Source organism: Cladosporium halotolerans (genome assembly GCF_011745625.1).
Source record: "Cladosporium halotolerans strain TM138-S3 chromosome Unknown Sca57, whole genome shotgun sequence".
Classification (NCBI taxonomy): Eukaryota; Fungi; Ascomycota; class Dothideomycetes; order Cladosporiales; family Cladosporiaceae; genus Cladosporium; species Cladosporium halotolerans.
In genome coordinates this window covers 1-17541 of record NW_027191508.1, presented here as the reverse complement: position 1 = coordinate 17541, position 17541 = coordinate 1, and the positions used below count along the sequence as shown (strand labels likewise).

General features: G+C 54.5%; 5 protein-coding genes across 5 annotated transcripts; 4 read left to right on the top strand and 1 right to left on the bottom strand.

The window, feature by feature from the left end:
* Positions 1-326: 326 nt before the first annotated feature.
* Positions 327-2769, top strand: WHR41_09120 (uncharacterized protein; the record flags this gene model as incomplete). The annotated part of the gene is made up of 2 exons (XM_069377724.1): positions 327-1517; positions 1699-2769. The coding sequence occupies 2 exons, from the start codon at positions 327-329 to the stop codon at positions 2767-2769; spliced, it is 2262 nt and encodes a 753-aa protein (XP_069225363.1).
* A 3110-nt stretch (positions 2770-5879) lies between these two features.
* Positions 5880-7044, top strand: WHR41_09119 (uncharacterized protein; the record flags this gene model as incomplete). Its single annotated transcript, XM_069377723.1, has 3 exons — positions 5880-6210; positions 6287-6706; positions 6773-7044. The coding sequence occupies exons 1-3, from the start codon at positions 6198-6200 to the stop codon at positions 7042-7044; spliced, it is 705 nt and encodes a 234-aa protein (XP_069225371.1). The 5' UTR covers positions 5880-6197.
* A 583-nt stretch (positions 7045-7627) lies between these two features.
* Positions 7628-9889, top strand: WHR41_09118 (uncharacterized protein; the record flags this gene model as incomplete). The annotated part of the gene is made up of 3 exons (XM_069377722.1): positions 7628-8035; positions 8090-8858; positions 8974-9889. 3 exons carry the CDS (start codon positions 7628-7630, stop codon positions 9141-9143), a joined length of 1347 nt encoding a protein of 448 aa, XP_069225360.1. The 3' UTR covers positions 9144-9889.
* Positions 9890-10374: 485 nt separating this feature from the next.
* Positions 10375-11214, top strand: WHR41_09117 (uncharacterized protein; the record flags this gene model as incomplete). The annotated part of the gene is made up of 1 exon (XM_069377721.1): positions 10375-11214. The coding sequence occupies one exon, from the start codon at positions 10375-10377 to the stop codon at positions 11212-11214; it is 840 nt and encodes a 279-aa protein (XP_069225372.1).
* Positions 11215-12960: 1746 nt separating this feature from the next.
* Positions 12961-14579, bottom strand: WHR41_09116 (uncharacterized protein; the record flags this gene model as incomplete). Its single annotated transcript, XM_069377720.1, has 2 exons — positions 12961-14204; positions 14504-14579. 2 exons carry the CDS (start codon positions 14577-14579, stop codon positions 12961-12963), a joined length of 1320 nt encoding a protein of 439 aa, XP_069225373.1.
* Positions 14580-17541: the final 2962 nt, after the last annotated feature.

The window sequence follows — 17541 nt, the reverse complement described above, 5'->3', positions numbered from 1 at the left end:
ACAAGCATCAACCGGGTCAGACATTTGGCGAGCACGTTTGGTTACACGGGGTTTTGGCGAGCCGTCGGCACCAGTGAAAGAAATGGTCCAATCCATATTGGTCTGGTCAATCCTTGATCGGTCAATGTTCAATCTGGTCGGCATTTATTCTGAAAATGGTCAATATGGTCTGGGTCTCGTGGTCACCATGGTCACCACTTCCTAATTCGGATGGTGGTGTGACCGTGGCGCCACATTGCATATCGGCGCGGGAAAGACGCGTGTTAGAACATCAACACGCGTTCCAGCGTATTTGGGTGACAGACACGTACACGAAACCTTTCGCCATGCTATCAACACTTTTCAGCAGCTCTCAATCATCGGATCAGGTGACTCTGTATCCTCGAAACCCTCAATACGACCCCCAGCGCTGCCTCGAGACCTTCAAACTATACGGCGAGCAATACCGGAGAAAGAACACCATAGCAGTGATGGGAAAAACAAAGAAGAAGAATTCTCCAGTCTGGGCGTACGGTGAAGCATTGGTACGAGCGGGTGACCAGAAAGAGGTATACTACTGCTATTTGTGTGAGAGCGAGAGGAAGCCTCAAAAGCTCCCGGTCTTATGCGGTACAAAGGGTGGTATAGATCACATGGTCGTGCATGGCTTCGATCGGGAGGGCAACAAGGTCGAAAAGGCACCTGCGACCCAGAGACGACTTACCTCGTTCGCTACCATGGTCTCAACTTACGACTACGACAAATTCAAGCGCCTCTTCCTGCGTTGGATCGTTTATTGTCAGCTTGCATTCGCTATGCTTGAGAACGACTACTTCAGAGAGCTTGTCGCTTTCTTAAACATTGGCCTTGCTGGCCTTTTGCCGCGCGCTGGCGTTACCCTTCGTCGTTGGATCATGGATGAATACGCTGAGCAGAAGGAGGGTGTCAAGGCTGAGCTCCGACTCGCTAAGAGTGACATACATCTTTCGTTTGACATGTGGACGGCACCGAACGGTATAGCCATACTGTCGGTTTTTGGGCATTGGATCAGCCCCTCCGGGACACGACAGAACAAGCTTCTGGCCTTCCGAAGGGTCTACAGCAAGCATACAGGTGAGCATCAAGGCGAAATAGTCATTAGCGTCGTCCGGGAGTACGAATTCGAAGATCGAGTCGGCTACATCATCGGGGATAACATTTCGTCGAACGACGCTGCTGCCCATACCATCCTGAGCCGCCTGTACCCTGGACTATCTCTAGAGGATCGAACCGGCCGCCGCTTGAGATGCCTTGGTCACATTGTCAACCTGTGTGCGAATGCACTGATATTTGGGGGCGGTAAAAAAGGGGGCGACAAGGAACTAGATCGACTGGCAAACAAGGGCGATTCAGAGGGATGTGATGAGCTCTGGCGGGGTCGTGGGCCGGTAGGAAGACTACACAACATCATCAAGTATATTCGATGGAGTCCTCAAAGGCGACAAGAGTTCATGGAGTGTATAAAGGGCGGTGAGCTGGCAGAATTCGATCTCCTCGAGGTAAGTGGACGAGTTGCATGTTTGGTGATATATATGGACGCCCGTCACAACGGAGAGCATGGCTGCCTAATCATGGAGAAGAACAGCAATCTCACTCGTGTTCACGTCATCGCCTCCATCAGTCAGCTGCATGTGTTGCATGACCCTCACATTGTCGGCCCGTAGTCTGACTTTGCTTTAGCTGATAGCCGATAATGCGACACGCTGGAACTCATTTTATACCGCCATTGGGCGTGCTTTGACGGTCAGAGAACGTATCGCCCTCTTCTGTCGCCGCCACAAACCTGACAGACCTACTGGCGGCGTCAAGAGAGACCTTTTGACGGCCCAGCACTGGACCCAACTCGATAAGATCCATGACTGCCTCAAGACTTTCGAGGTCGCTTCCTCGACCACGCAGGTCCATCGATCTTATTTTTCCGAATGGTTCCAGACGCTGTCGTGGCTTTTGCATGAGCTTGATAATTGGCGGTTACAATTCGAAGAGGACTCCGTAGGGGATAAGACCTTTGCGCTCCTTTCGAAATGCTGTGAAGCTTCTTGGCAGAAGGCCGAAAAGTACTACAGGCTCGCAGATGACACGCCTATCGTTTACGCTGCGATCATGCTTGATCCGAGGGAGAAGAAGCAGTGGTTTATAGACGAATGGAGCCACGGGACGCCAGAGCAGCAGGCTTGGATCATACAAGTTGAGCGGCAGATGAAAGCTCTGTGGCAAGCTCAATACAAACCATCCGTGGCCAACGCTTCGCAGCGACGTACCGCCGTATCCCAAGAGATATCCGATGACCCACGGCAGCGCCGTATCGATTACATGCACAAACGAAGACGGCTCAATGACCCCTCGGAACCTATCGACCAGCTTGATGCATACCTAGCCACTGATACAGTGCCTCGTAGCGAAGAATTTGATGTGATTGCCTTTTGGTTGGAGCGCCAACAGACATTACCACAGCTAGCCAAGTTCGCGCTCGATTGCCTCGCCATCCCCTGCATGAGCGATGATGCCGAACGCTCCTTTAGTAGCGGTCGCGATCTCATTACCTACCGCCGCAATCGCCTTTCCGCCGACATCATCGAAGCGACACAGTGCCTTCGAAATTGGTATGGCAGGCCTCTGAAGACAGATCCTGGCAAAGCGGAAGTCTACAGTGCCTTTGACGACGAGGATACCATTGAGCAGGAATTCCACGGCAGTAGGAGATCCCCAGATCAAACTTATGATGCCACATGTGCACAAGAGGTAGCATAATAATCGTGTTAGCGCTCTGCTATACCATTTCGCTTTGACCTTCCTTTTTAGGAAACGGTCTACCGTGGTCTTTTTGGTCTAGCCTCAGTCTTTGGATGGTCAATCTGGTCTGACCCTTCAGACCAGATTGACCGGACCATTTCGTTCACTGGGACTGATGCAATTCTGGAGCCTAGCGGGACTACACCGTAGATGGCATGCCTGGGTACGCGCTATTTGTGCGTCAACAGATCTCTCAAGAGCTGGAAGCGGGCCGGCGCTAAGCCAGCAAGGTCTCGGGCTCCCTGCCTATCCACCCTATAAATCATCAATACCGCACCATCCCTATGCACCCTCGTGCACACGGCAGGACCCCGCTTCATCTGCTGGAGATAGGACGATGAACACTTGGAAACACAGCTTCAAGAGTACCTGCCAACCATTGACCACGAGCACTCGAAGGATAAAAGCAATACACACTGATGGATGATCTACAGTGTTGAGGGACAATGAGCTTAGAGTTTTGTTAGGTTCAGCCTTACCGGAACGCATATAACTTTGTGACGTAAATAGTGTGTTGCCCTTTAGGTGCTTAGCGCCGGGCGGAATAAATCCCTCCTCCTCCTCCTCCCTGTCTCATGTGAGCTATTTGTGCGCTACCCCTCGTCTCGTCTCAGACTCGCGAGCGAGTGCCGCACAGCTCAATGCAAAACACAGCTCAATGCAAATGGTGGTATAGCTACGCGTCTATTCCTTTTTCACCTAAACTATTCAACCACCATGGCGTCTAAATACCACCAGGTTGAGGCGGAGATTGATGAAGCTATTAGTTTTCAGAGAGACCAAACGGAACCTCTCAAAATTACCCAACGTGGCTCATCAGTACCCCGCGCATTCCAGTACCCCGCGCACTTTCCCGACGCGACACCATGCTCCAGCTTCAACACGCCATATCATTACAACAGACGATGCGGGACCGAAACATTGAAGCACGAGTCATCTTGGCTATTGATGCTATCCAGAAAACGGATAACCTAAGCCGCCGGGCTGCTGCAAATCTCTACAATGTGCCCGAAACAACCCTCCGCGACAGAATGAATGGCGCGACTCCGATTGCCGAACGTCGGCCCTCTGTTCAGGTTCTGACCGCGCCCGAAGAAAGAGCAGTAGTCCAGTATATACTGGACTTGGACGCGCGAGGATTTCCACCCTCACTGGAGGACGTGAGGGAGATGGCAAATCGCATCCTCGCGTCGCGGGGCACACGACGCGTCGGAAAACAGTGGCCTTGTCGCTTCGTTCGGCGAAGGGAGGAACTCCGCACGCGGTGTTCGCGCGCCTACGACTTCCAGCGGGCCCTTTGTGAAGACCCTGATCTTGTAGGCGCGTGGTTTCGCCTGTTCTTTAACATGAAAAGCAAATTTGGCATCCTCGACTGCGATCTGTACAACTTCGACGAGACAGGCTTCATGATGGGTGTCATATGCCCTTCGGTGGCCGTTACACGTTCTGATCGGCGTGGGAGAGGCAAGGCTGTGCAGCCTGGCAACCGGGAATGGGCGACCGCGATTGCCTGCATCAGTGGTGACGGTTTCGATGTGTCCCCATTTCTGCTCGTCAAAGGCGCCTGTCACCTGGCGAATTGGTACTTCGAGGGTGATCTCCCCGACTCCTGGGTCATCAAGCCCACTTCCAACGGGTGGACGGATAATGAAACAGGCCTAGACTGGATCAAACACTTCGACAAGCATACCAGAGCGCGCACGAAGGGTAGTCATCGGATGCTAATACTTGACGGGCACGGGAGCCATCAGTCGGTCGAGTTCGAAGCTTACTGTAAGGATCACAGCATTGTCCCTGTTTGCCTCCCACCTCATTCCTCCCACATCACTCAGCCGCTCGATGTCGGGCTCTTCAGCCCTCTCAAAAGTGCTTACGGCAAAGAAATTGGGACTGTCATCCGGGCACACATCAATCACATCACTAAGGTCGAATTCTTTCTGGCATTTCGAGCGGCGTATATAGCTTCTATGACTGCGAACAACATTGCCGGGGGTTTCCGTGGGGCCGGTCTTGTCCCATTTGATCCGCAAGTTGTACTTTCTAGGCTTGATGTGAAGCTGCGAACCCCAACGCCGGCAAGATCTCCAGCGGCCGAGGCCAATCTTTGGGTCTCTCAGACACCTCACAACCCCACCGAAGCCATCTGACAGTCCGAGCTGGTGAAGTCTCAGATCAGTGGTCACCAGGGTAGTTCTCCAACACCTATTTTCTCGGTTGTTAGGCAGATGGCGAAGGGAATTGAGGCGATGGCCCACTCAGTGACCCTTCTGACTGCAGAGAACCGCACTCTACAGAAGGCCAACCAAGCCCTTAGCAGGCGGCGGAGGGCTGAGACATCTCGTGTCCGCCATGGAGGCACGCTTACCGCGCAGAGTGCGAGAGGAATCTTGGCTCAGAAGCACAGAGAAGAGCAGCAAGGGCAAGGTGCAGTTGAAAATCAGTGCCGCAGCAGTGAAGGGCTGGTGCCAATTCGTCGCTGCCGCAAGTGCGGAAAGCCAGGTCATAATATAAGAACGTGCCAATTCGAAGTAGAACTACCTACTGCCTAGGTTACGAGCATGTTCTGATCAATATGAGCGTCCGTGGTTGTGAATTTGGTCGTGGAAGTGCGGCCACGTCGAGAAAGTGCGCGGGGTACTGGTATGCGCGGGGTACTGATGAGCCACGTTAGTGCAAGTCCCGTGAACTATTAGCCCAAGAAGCAGCTGAATGCGACGGATGCGAAGCGGAGTATGTACGGCTTGCGGTATCGAAGACGAAGGCAGCGGTACCGGGACGCAACACTCACGGCCACGGGAGATGGGCAGCAATTCTCAGACTGTTGAGCGGAGCGACGCTGTTGTTGCCTACAATTGCCATCAACAACGTGTTTATACATACACCTTAGCAATCCGGGTGCACGCGCAACGGACCCGAGAACGTCCGACCACGAGGCCTAGATTGACCGAAGCCATCTGCGCTCGTGATTGGTTGGTAGCGCCAGGACTAACGGTGCTGCAAACTAAATTTGGTCGAGAACAAGGAAATTACGAGCCGACACGCGGCCGATGTTAGAAACACGCGGGGATAAGGGGAGGGCGCCTTGGCAGTGACGTAGATGCCATGCGGATTTATGAAAGCGCCCTGTATACCAAGGCGCCCGCCTCGAGCTGAAAATAGCATCTGCGTCTCGTGCACGCGCTACGCTTGGAGCTGTAGGTGCGGTGAGAACATACATGTAGGTAGGAGCTCAGTAGGGATTTATGTACCTGGAGGCGACCTGATCACAAGCACGCGCTCGCGCATTGACGCAGCTTCACTCCACGACCTTGTGCCACTACCATCCACCACCCACACACACTCTCTTATCCACCTACCGACATTACCAAACCGCGCATCCAGACACAATGCCGGGTGTTCGTAAGTCGCCCTTATTCCCACACGCTGCATGTTTACCTCGCTTTGTCGCATTGGCTAACTGAGATCTCCACTCTAGCTCCTAACGCGTTCAAAAAGGTCAAGGAGGCCTTGAAGGAGATGATTAAGTCTGGCGGCAAGAAGCGCAAGGACAAGCAGACTCAGGAGCAGCAGCAGCAGCATCAGGCTGCCACCCTGGACAACCCGCCGACCCTCCCGCCGACCGCTACTGTCGCCGCGACTGAAACTCCAGACCATGCGCTGAAGGAGACCACGAACACCCAGGACACCCAGGACACCATGAACACCAAGGACGCCGGCTCCACTCCGATGGCTGTCTCACCCGCTCGCCCATCCTCGACCTCCTCCACCCCAGCGCCCCCGGCCGCGCCGGCCACCTCTGAGCCGGTCTCCGCCGTCTCTGCTGAAAAGAAGCAGGACATCAAGCCGTTCCCAGCCCCAATCAACCCTGTCGCCGTCAACAATGCTGAGGCTTCTTGTACGCCCTCGCCCTCCACCAAACCCCTAATCCCACCACCAAACCAAGCTAACTCTCCTATCACAGCCGTCAAGCCCGCCCCGGCATCCGCTGCATCCGCCCACCCAAACGTCGCCACCGCTTCCTCGACCGAGAGCTGGCAGAAGATTGATACTCCGGGCGAGTCTAGCGAGAACGTCGTCGTCGGCGCCGCCACCGCCGGCGACCATAAGATGCCCGTCGTCGCTGAGGAGCCGCCGCCACCGGCCGTCACAGCCAACCCCGTCGCTCCGGGCATGAGTGCAACCTCCGGGCCGCTCGAGGACTTTCCGGCTGCCGCGGCGGGCGGGAAGGGTTGATTCGGAGGAGAAAAGGGAACGCCGGTGATGCTGCGCGCTCACGGGTTTTTGATTATCATCCCTGGTTTCTTCCCCTTTCCTTTCGTGATTCTGTGGAGGCTTTGAGCGTGAGATGAGAGAAAAATTATACCCCCACAAACGACGTGCTGTCGTTTGTCATTCTGTTGTTGCAAGCGGAGAAAGACTTGCCGTCTTCGACTGACTAGGATCGAATCAAATCAAAAGGAGCCTTCTTAGGGTTTTAGGGTTAGGGTTACAACAAGTCAACGGTGAGAACGCACGTTGTCACCGCGGGGTGATGATCGACCAGGGCATGGTGACATTCATCACGTCGTACCACAAAGGGTTCAGTGCGAGCCAGAGCCAGAAGTGCGTACATCGATTCGTGCTGCAGGAGGTGGGAGAATTGGTGATTTATTATTTATGGTTGATCGAGCCATTCGTTCGCATTTTACAGAGCGGCCGCGGCCAGATGACGTCCAGTCCGTGGTTGTGGGAGCCAGCACCAGAGGAGGAATGGGGAGACGAGGAAGAAGAGTGGGCAGAAGAAGATGAAGGGGACGGGGAAAAGGATTTGCCCAAGATGCCCGAGGACCGAAGCGCAGAAGCACATTTCGTCCAGCAACGGTCCACGCCGATGGTCGCGCGCAATTGTGATGGGTTTTGGGAGACAAACCGGATCCGCCGAGTGATGCGCAGGGAGAGCGAGAAGCGGATTGGCGTACCCATTGGGACATCGGATTGGCGACAAGCGTACCCGGATATCCACCGCGAGTTCGCCGTCAATCAGGACGTCGTGGGCACATTAAATCGCATATACGCCAACGAGAATCCGTTCAAGCAGGGGATGGCGATGGACGAGGAGCAAACGCGCGAGACCATCCGCGCCAGGCAGTCCGGCCACAGTCCGCAGATGGAAGAGAGCATTTACGGGCGGCAGTTGCAGCAGAACCCGTTCGCCATGAGGCGAGAGCAGGATGCATTCCGCGAGGTGAGTGTGGATTGGCATCGGTTCATGCAGTTCCCGTCATCATACCAGGTACAGAATGTCAGCCCCGACATCAAGCGGAGGATCAAACAGGAGCAGGGTAGCCGGAAGTTCGAACGGTGGCAGCAAATGCGGGAAATCGACGTGGAAGCGCAGTTGAAGAAGATGTACGGAGCCCAAGCCCAATTTCGTGGCAAGCAACGAGAGGCATTAGATGCCATCGTCAGCGGCCAGCCCAGGATCGTGGTCGTGATGCGGACGGGCGGTGGCAAGAGTTTGTTGTTCATGTTGCCAGCAGCAGCGTCGCGAGACGGGGTCACGATCGTTGTGATGCCGAAGATCATGTTGCAAGAGGACATGGCCGATCGGTGTCGCAAGGATGGAATCCGATGTGCAATTTGGAGCGACGGTCGAGCGCCGCCGTACGATGCACAGATCGTGTTCGTGATAGCCGAATCGGCCGTGTCACAGTCGTTTGCGGATTTCGTCAACGCGAAGATGTTGAACCAGCAGTTGGAGCGAGTCATCATCGACGAGTGCCATTCCGTATTACAGTCGACGAAGAAGTTTCGCAATACGGAATGGCACTCGTCGATGATGACTCGCTCCAAGGTGTTGCAGTTACGCGAATTGATCAGTCGGCAGACGCAGGTGGTGTGTTTGACAGCAACGTTGCCGCCGCGGCGAGAGCCAGCGTTCATGTCGACCATGGACATGGAGCCCAGCGAGGTACGCATGATACGAGAGTCCACCGTGCGACCCAACATCGGGTACAGCGTGATCACGTACGACGGCGAGGTGGAGACGTTGCGGCACATCATCAACGGTAAGTTGGCCCAGTACCCCGCCGAGGATCGCGTCGTCGTGCTGCACGGTTGGCAGGTGCTAAAGATGGGCGTAACATCCCGCGCTCGGGCATGTCCACTGACCGGCGTTCGCAGGCCTTCGGCGGATCTGTAACTATCTAGAATTCGTCCGTCCGCACCGCCCACCCGGTACCGCCGTGATTGCCTTTGCCCGCGGAGATGCCATGCAGCATCTGGCCCCGCTCGCGGCCTTTCGAATCCAAGCTCTCACCGAAATTGGCTGTTTCTCAATTCAACTTACGTAGAACTCCAATTGTCTCTTGAGTTAGTGAGGATCGAAAGATTCCGAACTTTGAATTTAGGCCGTGAGCCCCGGAAGAGCGTACCCCGCATAAAGCAAGCAATGCACTACCGGCACGACGTCAGGCGGATTGTCCATTCCGGTGTCTCGCCGGAAAACCAGCGCTCAACCTCGGGCTGGGGCCGCAAAGCTACGATTGTATTCCTGTGACCAGGTAACGTCGCCTGCGCTTTGGTGTCGCGGAGCATTCTCTATGGCCCAAAGATGCAAGAGGACTTCAGCAGCCAGGGCACGGTATAGCGCGCCTGCATAAATGCTGACAGCCCAGCAAGCTATCTTTCACACCACGCGCTCCAAAAGATGGCCTCATTCCCGTACAAGGTACTAACATTCCTGGTTGCGAGTTTTTGTCATTGCAACGAGCCAACACGGTGAACTCCTCACGAACTCCGTAAAGCCAAGCCCTTAGGTATCATCGTTAGGAGTTAGGTCAGACCGTTACATGTTGCCCTGGAAGGATGTAAATGTCCGTCACCGCTGGCATTGAGACATGCTTCCGCTGACTCGCAATAAGATCTGTCCATACGACAGGGCAGACTCAAGCTTGTCAACTGCCGTCAATTTTCGTACTTCAAGTCTCGTCTTACTGTACGTGATAGCTAAGCAATACGAAGGTCAATTTTTGCCCGTCTCATCGGCTTAAGGCAACCCGACGTAAAGGTGTGACTGGCATACACTATCAGCCTCTCCGCTTCGGTATCATTCCGGCACGATCCCCCTCAGCTCGGGGCCCCAAGAGCTAGTCGCTAGTACCGGCTTGTTGTTCACTGCGCTGTGTGACTCTGGAAACCTTGGGCCTACGTGAGCAGGCGTCCTACGCAGGAGACCAGTTGGTCTTTCCCTTTTTGGTCGCAGTGGCAAAACATCGTCTAATTCTATCCGGGGACGTGGCCCTCACACATGTGAGCTCAGTCTCAAGAAAACGGGGGAACTCGAGCCTCGTTTTTAGTCACGGTCGTCCCTGATTTTCACCAGCCTCTATTATTCTCCCTCTTCACGCTGGTCTCACTCATCACATTTCATCACATCAGCCTGATGAATCGGCTCTCGGAACAGATCGAACGATCACTTCGTCTCGCTGTCTCCAGCGCACAAACACCTCTCCGTAACGGCGTCGTCTTCGTTGTCCGCGGCGACTATTATCGTGTATCAGAGCCTCCCCGACAAGCACAACCATGGCGTTGACTGAGTCGGTCCCCTTCGAGGGCGCCCTCCAACAGCACTACAAGATGAGCATCGCGTTCCTGGCAGGCGATGTCAGCGAACCTGAGCCTATGGACACTGAGATGACCGACAACTGCTTCGCTCTTGCACCAGTGCCAGCGTCAGTACCAAGATTTGCTGCATCAATCTTCCAGATGCCTTGCTACCAGCCTAAACGTCGACCAAGGACTCCCATCACCCTTCTTTCGCTGCGCCTCCACTGCTCTCCTCACACCAGAACCCAAATTCCGCGCATCGGCAGCTTAAGCAGCCTCAACAGCATCAACAGCGTCACCAGCGCCAACAGCTGGGCCGATTGCGATGCCTCCAGTCCCAGGAGCGCCAGCAACTTCTCTAGCATCAAAACCAGCCCCGCCAAACGCCACGACAGCCTATGGGACTTGGAGCCCGGCCCCTCGGCCACCTCCTACCACTCCAACAACTCCTTCAGAAGCACCAACGCCACCCGCGCCCGCCACCAGCAGGGCCAGCCCAACCACACTGAGCCATTGGCCCAGACATCGCCCCCGGCACGCCCCTCCTACAGCGAGGAGCAGAAGTTCTTCATCATGTACTGCCGCGTTATCAAGGAGCAGTCCTGGCCCGAGGTTGAGGACAATTTCGCGCTCTTCTTCAAACCCCGCACCAAGGATGGACTGACCAGCGTCTACTACCGCATCCGCAAGGACTGGGGCATGGAGGAAGTCCTCAAGATTGGGCCTGGCGGCACGACGGGCGACCGCCGCAAAGTCGAGGACAAGGCTGCGTACTTCTCACGCGACTTCTTGAACACTCTTGGCTGCTTCGATTAAAACTTTGTCGAGTGTCGATCAGGTGTGTCTCCTTCAACGTCGCTTGGTTATTGAATTTTTAGAAACATATCCTGTTCAGAAGTATGAACATACAACGACGGCCAACACAGCTCACGGCAAGCAAAGTACCCTTGCAGCCTCAATAGCATGGTACACCTTCGTTCTTTGCGAGGGTGGTAGTAACTCACTAAACTCAGATTGGAGACTACCATTTCTTTTCTGGTCTTCCGGTAATATTGTATCAAAAGAAGGCCTCGGACACAACCACATCATGTCGTCCGTGAAAGCGTCGGGAAAAGGGCGATACCATTTTGGGACATCCGCGCGCGAACTGTCTCCGTTGCACTTCGCACGGATTTTTCCTTGTTCTTCTTCTGTCTTTCCCCTGCAAGGCGAAGATAAAAATCCTGTATAGTTAACCAACATTGGCCTTTCATGGTAATTTTTCCTCTCTCTGGCATACGTTATATAATCTAGTTGGGGCAGCAAGGGCGTTTGCTTGATCATATGTCACGAGCAGGATGCGGAGTATGCGGTGCGTAGGTACGCCGGCAGTGATGTTATTGGACTGGATTGGATTGGATTTACCCCCCAATCCAATCCATCCAACAATATCTTCGTGGATATCCAACAAATCCAACAAATCCAAAGGATTCCACTGCCTAATTAGGAAAGTAAACGTGAATCGTTGTGTCTCATGTCCTACGCAACCTCCCGACCGTCATATGTAGTTTATATCTATCATTAGCCGTCGACTATTCCAGAGATGTGCTCAAGCATCTTTCGTTGGTGCGCACAGAAAAAAATATTCAGCGGAGCTGCAAGTCTTGCCTGCGAAGACCTACTACACGCGTCCACGCCGCCGCAGGTGGAAACAGCTCGTACCCACGAGCTGGCTAAGTGTAGGGGCAATGAGGGATGGCCGCCGTCGCCGCCTGAACGCCGCGACCGGTCGCGAAGGTCCAGGGGCAGGAGTACTATACGCCGCCCTGTGACTGCTCCATTACGCTACTCCCTTCGTCAAGAATGGAATCCCTCATTAAAGAAGGACAAGAGGATACTGGATACGAAAACCACCCGACGCGCTCCTACTCTGCAGTCGCGCGCAGAGCCCGCGCTGTAGCGTTCTACTCGCTGCAGCAATGTGGAAGCCCTAGGAGCGCGACAGGACACCTCTGAGCTTGAACTACTCTGAGAACACGCCGGATCAGCGAGAAAGGCGTGACGAGGGGAACTGCAAGCCGATTTCTAGGGACCCTGTTAAAGCTAACTGCGAATAGGCATACAGACCTTGTTAAGCCGCCCGCCGCGCACCCGCTCTAGAGAACTGTTAAGCCCTCTTCTCGCGCCTCTGTTAAGGCCTCCCTGATACGACTACCGTACTCTGGCACGACTACCATCTACGGACAAGGAAGGGGAGGGGTCACAGTCCAGCGCAGAAAAGAGATGTCACAGTCCACTATAGGGAGGGCAGAGCGGAGGGGCACACAGGCCAGCTGTATACGAAGCGCAGGGAGTGTCACAGGCCAGTTCTAGGAAAAGGTGGACACAAGCTAGGTTAGTAGGGGACAAGTGCATAGGCTGCCCGGCGAGGAGTCTACAGTGTTGAAGGCTGAGGATGCTCAGACCCCTAGCTTCACCTAACTCTTACTAATGAGTACTGGAGGCTGGGATGCAGGGACACCCAGCCTCTCCAGCCTCTCAGCCTTTAGAGGATGCTGGTATATGTACTCACCTTCTGTCTGCTCAGATAGCTGAATCAATCAACTCATCTATTATTGTTAACAGCTTGCTGCAGACCTCGATCGCTTCTTGCATCAGCTTGCCGTCTTCGACATCGGCTCTGACGATGTATCTCGTCGTCCTCCGTGCGGTGCAAGCCCTGATCAGCGTGAGCGATAGTTCGCATCTCATCGTCGTCTCCAGATCTGTCTCCATGTGCAGCGGTAGTGTTGCCGTGAGCATGATCGTCGGGGCCTCGATGCATCTCAGCCTCGCCAGCGAAACCAGTCTTGGCCGCCAGCTGTGTGCCGTGATCGCCAGATGACACTCATCTACGAACACCCGTCGCACCAGACCCTTCCCTGCCATCCGTGCGGAGTAGTCGAAGAAAGTGTCGCCAAGCTTGTCGGCGCTGATGAAGACGATGTCCGCCGGATCGGACAAGTCGCGACTCCATTCGACAGCGTCGATGCCACGATCTCTCGCGTCGCTCAGAGTCTCTTCTATGAGCTGTCGATACGGCACGACGACGATTGTGATGCCCGGGTCGTCCAAGCAAGCGGGGGCTGTGAACAGAAGCGATTTGCCACCTCCCGTCGGCAGCACAACAGCGAGCGCGGAGTCTGAGCCATTGATGATTCGCTCCAACGCCTCCTCCTGTTCGACTGATTTGTATGCCACCGTTGTCATCTCGGCCAAACCGAGAGCTTTCCGTACGGCCTTTTCCCGGTCTTCAAGACCGATCTTCAGTCTGACCGGCCTCGACGACCTCGTCGGGCTTGATGCGACCGGTGGGCTCGACGGAAGTGCAGTTGCGCCGAACCCTTGCAACGGCGACGACTGCACGAGTGCACTCCTCCTCGAGTCCGTGATTGCAGTGAACGGCGTCACCAGCGGCCCCTGCTTCGAAGTTGCGCGACTGCCCAGCGTTGCGGCCGGGGTCATCAGCCCGCCTGTCCAAGAGATGCTCGTCTTTTTCGCTTCGGGTGTCTCCATTTCGCCTCCCTTCCGTTTTTGGGTCTTTGTTTGCAAAGTTCTATTCCGACTCTGAAGCCCGAGAAAACGGTGCCACGACTCGCTGAGCGGCCTGAAAGTGTCGATGTTTCGTTGACTGAGATGTCTGACGATATCGCTCCGGACGGCGTACCTGTTGACGCCCGTTGCCGAACTCCTGCCCGCCGAGACTTCCAGCGGATCTTCTCCCTCCTCCATCTCCGGCTCTTCGACTTCGCCAGTCTCATCTTTGTAGCCTTGTGCTGTTGGAAGGCCTGTTGGAGGGAAAGTGTGAGAGGAGTTGTGTATTCTCCTATCCACTGCAGTAAAGACTGTAAATATGTAGCCCTCCTGAAACTGTGGCTTGTCGCAGAAGCAAGGCTGCCTCAGGAAGGGACTGCATTCCAACAGTACCTAACGATCAAGCTCTCGTAATCGCCTCGACTCAAACAAATTTCCCCAAGTCTGAATTTGCGTAACGAAGTGGGACAGGGGTAGCCACTCCTTGAGAGCTCTTTCAAATCACACCGCGCTTAGTGAGTGTGAGTCTCGCCTGGAGGGCGAGCCTGAAAACGTCCTGTTGCTTTGAGAAATTGCACCGTTTCCCACACCATCTTACAATCTGGCCTCCACTTTTCCGGTTTGTCCATCAATTGACGAGTACTCGGGTGTCGCCTTGAGCTTCGTCCTCCGAGAAGGTACGAAACGTCTCCCCACCTCTGACCAGCCTTCTCCCTGAGTCCATCACGCAGGGGACTCCATCGTTTGCACCACAGTAGGACGTGGCTGACAGTCTCGTCGCCGCCGCCACAGCTGCACTTGCTGTCCTCAACGACGTTGATCCTCGCGAGGTACGCGTTCAAACGCGCATGTCCCGTCCTCGCCTGCGCAAGATCGCACTCTATTTGGGGACAGGTGGTGTTCGGCTAGCTCTCCGATTGGTTCGGTGGCTTCCGCGCTGTTGCCGGCCGTGAAGACTTCACCTCCGGTGGGGTCTGCGACGCCTCTGCGGCGTGGTGGCATAGCCGCCAGCGAATCGCTGGTGTTGGCAAGTACGTGCGCTTATTCAGCTTGTGTTGTGCTTCAATATGATGCTAAAACCGACCTTGTCCGTGACAAAGTCGAAAAGAGGTGGCATGAGGGTCGGGTGAGGTGTTGGCTAATCTCTCGGGTCATGAGTGCTGAGGCGGTGTTCATTGTAATGTTAGGCAACGATTAGGGATGGCTCATACGGTCTCCGTGCATAGCCTGAATGAGAATCATTATCATCATCATCATCATCTCGATTAGGGAGTTTAGGGGTTTGGGGTTAGGGGTTCAAATTAGAGAGCTATGTAGCCTAGCAGACGGAAACATAGCAAGCTACAAAAAACGACATGAACATCGACGAAAGCGACACCGAAAATATCGTGCTCCAGCAGGATGGCGGCGGTGGTGGGAATGCAGGCGTGCAATCCGGTATACGAAGGCTACGAGGAGAAAGACGAGGTCGACGAGCTCGCCAATGAACCTGAGAGTCACCAAGAGGGCTACTCAGACCAGGCCAGTAGTCAGAGTGATGGAATCTGAAGTAAGGAGTGTAGCAGAGGCTACGCAGAGCGACCAGCTCACGTTCCTCCGCTCGCTCGTCGAGTCCATCCTCCGACAGCTACAGGATCAACAGGCCGAATCGAGGGAGTCTCGGAATGAACTCCAAGAGATGAGGAAGATCGTAGAGAAACAGAACAGGACAATTGAAGCGCTACATGCGCTCTCCCAGGCAAACGTAAGGAAACCGCAGCCAGATCGCTCAGACTGGCATCATCCAGCCGAGAGAGGCGCAGAAGATAACAACATCTTCTAGCCAGAAGGACTCTGCCGCCCCCCAGTCCGCCCGTCACGACGAGCGAGCCGTTAGCATCGACACAGGCCGCGCCAAACTCGGCGAGACCGACTACAAGGACATTAAGAACAAGCTGCAAAAAGGAATCGACAAAGCCGGCGTAACGAAGGGTCTCAAGATCCAGTTCCTCCGACCGGGACCAGGCGAAAGAATAGAGGTTATCTTCGAGAACAACGAGAACAAGGCACAGGCAGAAAAAGCAAGGAAACATACGCAATGGGCAACAGGACAACTCCAGGGCGCACGCGTTCAGGGCGAGAAATGGTACCCAGTCAAGTGCGACATGGTCGCGAAACAAGCAGTACTCGACAGATCAGTGGCAGACTGCAAGACGCTTCAATCTACTGTCTGCCACAACTTCAGTAAGGAAAACATAGCCGATGGCATCGACTTCACTGCGACAAAGGTTCACTGGTTAAGCAAGGCGGATTACAAGAAGAAGGTAAGGTCGCTCGTGATCTGGCTTAAGAGTAAGTTCGCTGCGGATCGCCTCATTGACACAGGTACGGCGCTCTTCGGAGCCACAGGCGCCCACTGCTCTAAATGGGAACTAAGGGAGAAGGAGCTCCCCTGTTTCAACTGCAATAGATACGGCCACAAGCAAGCAGAGTGCAAATCAAAGATCAGATGCGCATTGTGCTCGAAGGAACACTCTTGACACAACTGCCCAAAGGACTCCCTCCGATGCCCGTCGTGCGGCACCGAGGGCCATAGTGTTATGGACTGGCAATGCCCGCACCACCCGAATAACTATAAACACCTCGGGAGAATGAAAGCCGATCAGGCGAAGCCAAAAAGCAAGAACGGCACCACAAAGATCAGCGAGGCTATACTTGCGAAGCAAAAGGCGGTCGAACTGGCAAAGACAATCCCAAACAGCGCTAGACCACAGAGAGAACCGCGGACACCAGCCTCGGCATACGCCCGAGAAGTCGAGATGACGGGAGACACGGAAACGACGATCATTGATGAATAGGGTCCAGGTCCTCCATCTAAATGTAGGGAAGAGAAGGACAGTTCAAAACAGCCTTCTAAACGACACATCACTTAAGGACTTCAGCGCTATCTCGGTTATCGAACCGTATATCTACGCGAACCCGGACAATAACAAACCGACGATACCACACGACTACAGATGGCACATCTTCCAGCCCACGACAAAAAACGACGACGCGCTAACAAGGCACGCATTCCGATCGGCAATATGGATCAATACAAAGGTAAAAGCCACCCAGATCCCAGTCGAATGCCACGAACCACTGCAGTAGTTCTACACATCGACCATCACGACATACTACTAGTAGCGTGCTACGACCCGAGGAACCAGGACACGAAGGAAAAAAAGACAGAAGAGTTGGAGAGGAGGATCGACAACATCAAGAGGGTAAAGACAAGAGCAGAGGAGAGAGTGAAGGGAAAAGTCGAAACTATTGTATGTGCCGACCTGAACCGGTATCACCCGATCTGGGGAGGACAGGACACCCTACAACACCAAGAAAGAGTGAGAGAAGGAGGGCAGATCGTGCGCTTCATGCACGAGGAAAGCCTCCAGTCACTCCTCAAGCAAGGAACGATTACCTGGGAACACCCGTCCCTCGATTCCAGATCCACGATCGATCTGGTACTCGGATTCGTTCCAATTGATCCCATTCGCACCTGCTCAAGGTATCGTCTTCCAACCGGCGGTCAGCCCCTACGGCTTGGTGTTGGTAACAGAACTCGACAATCCG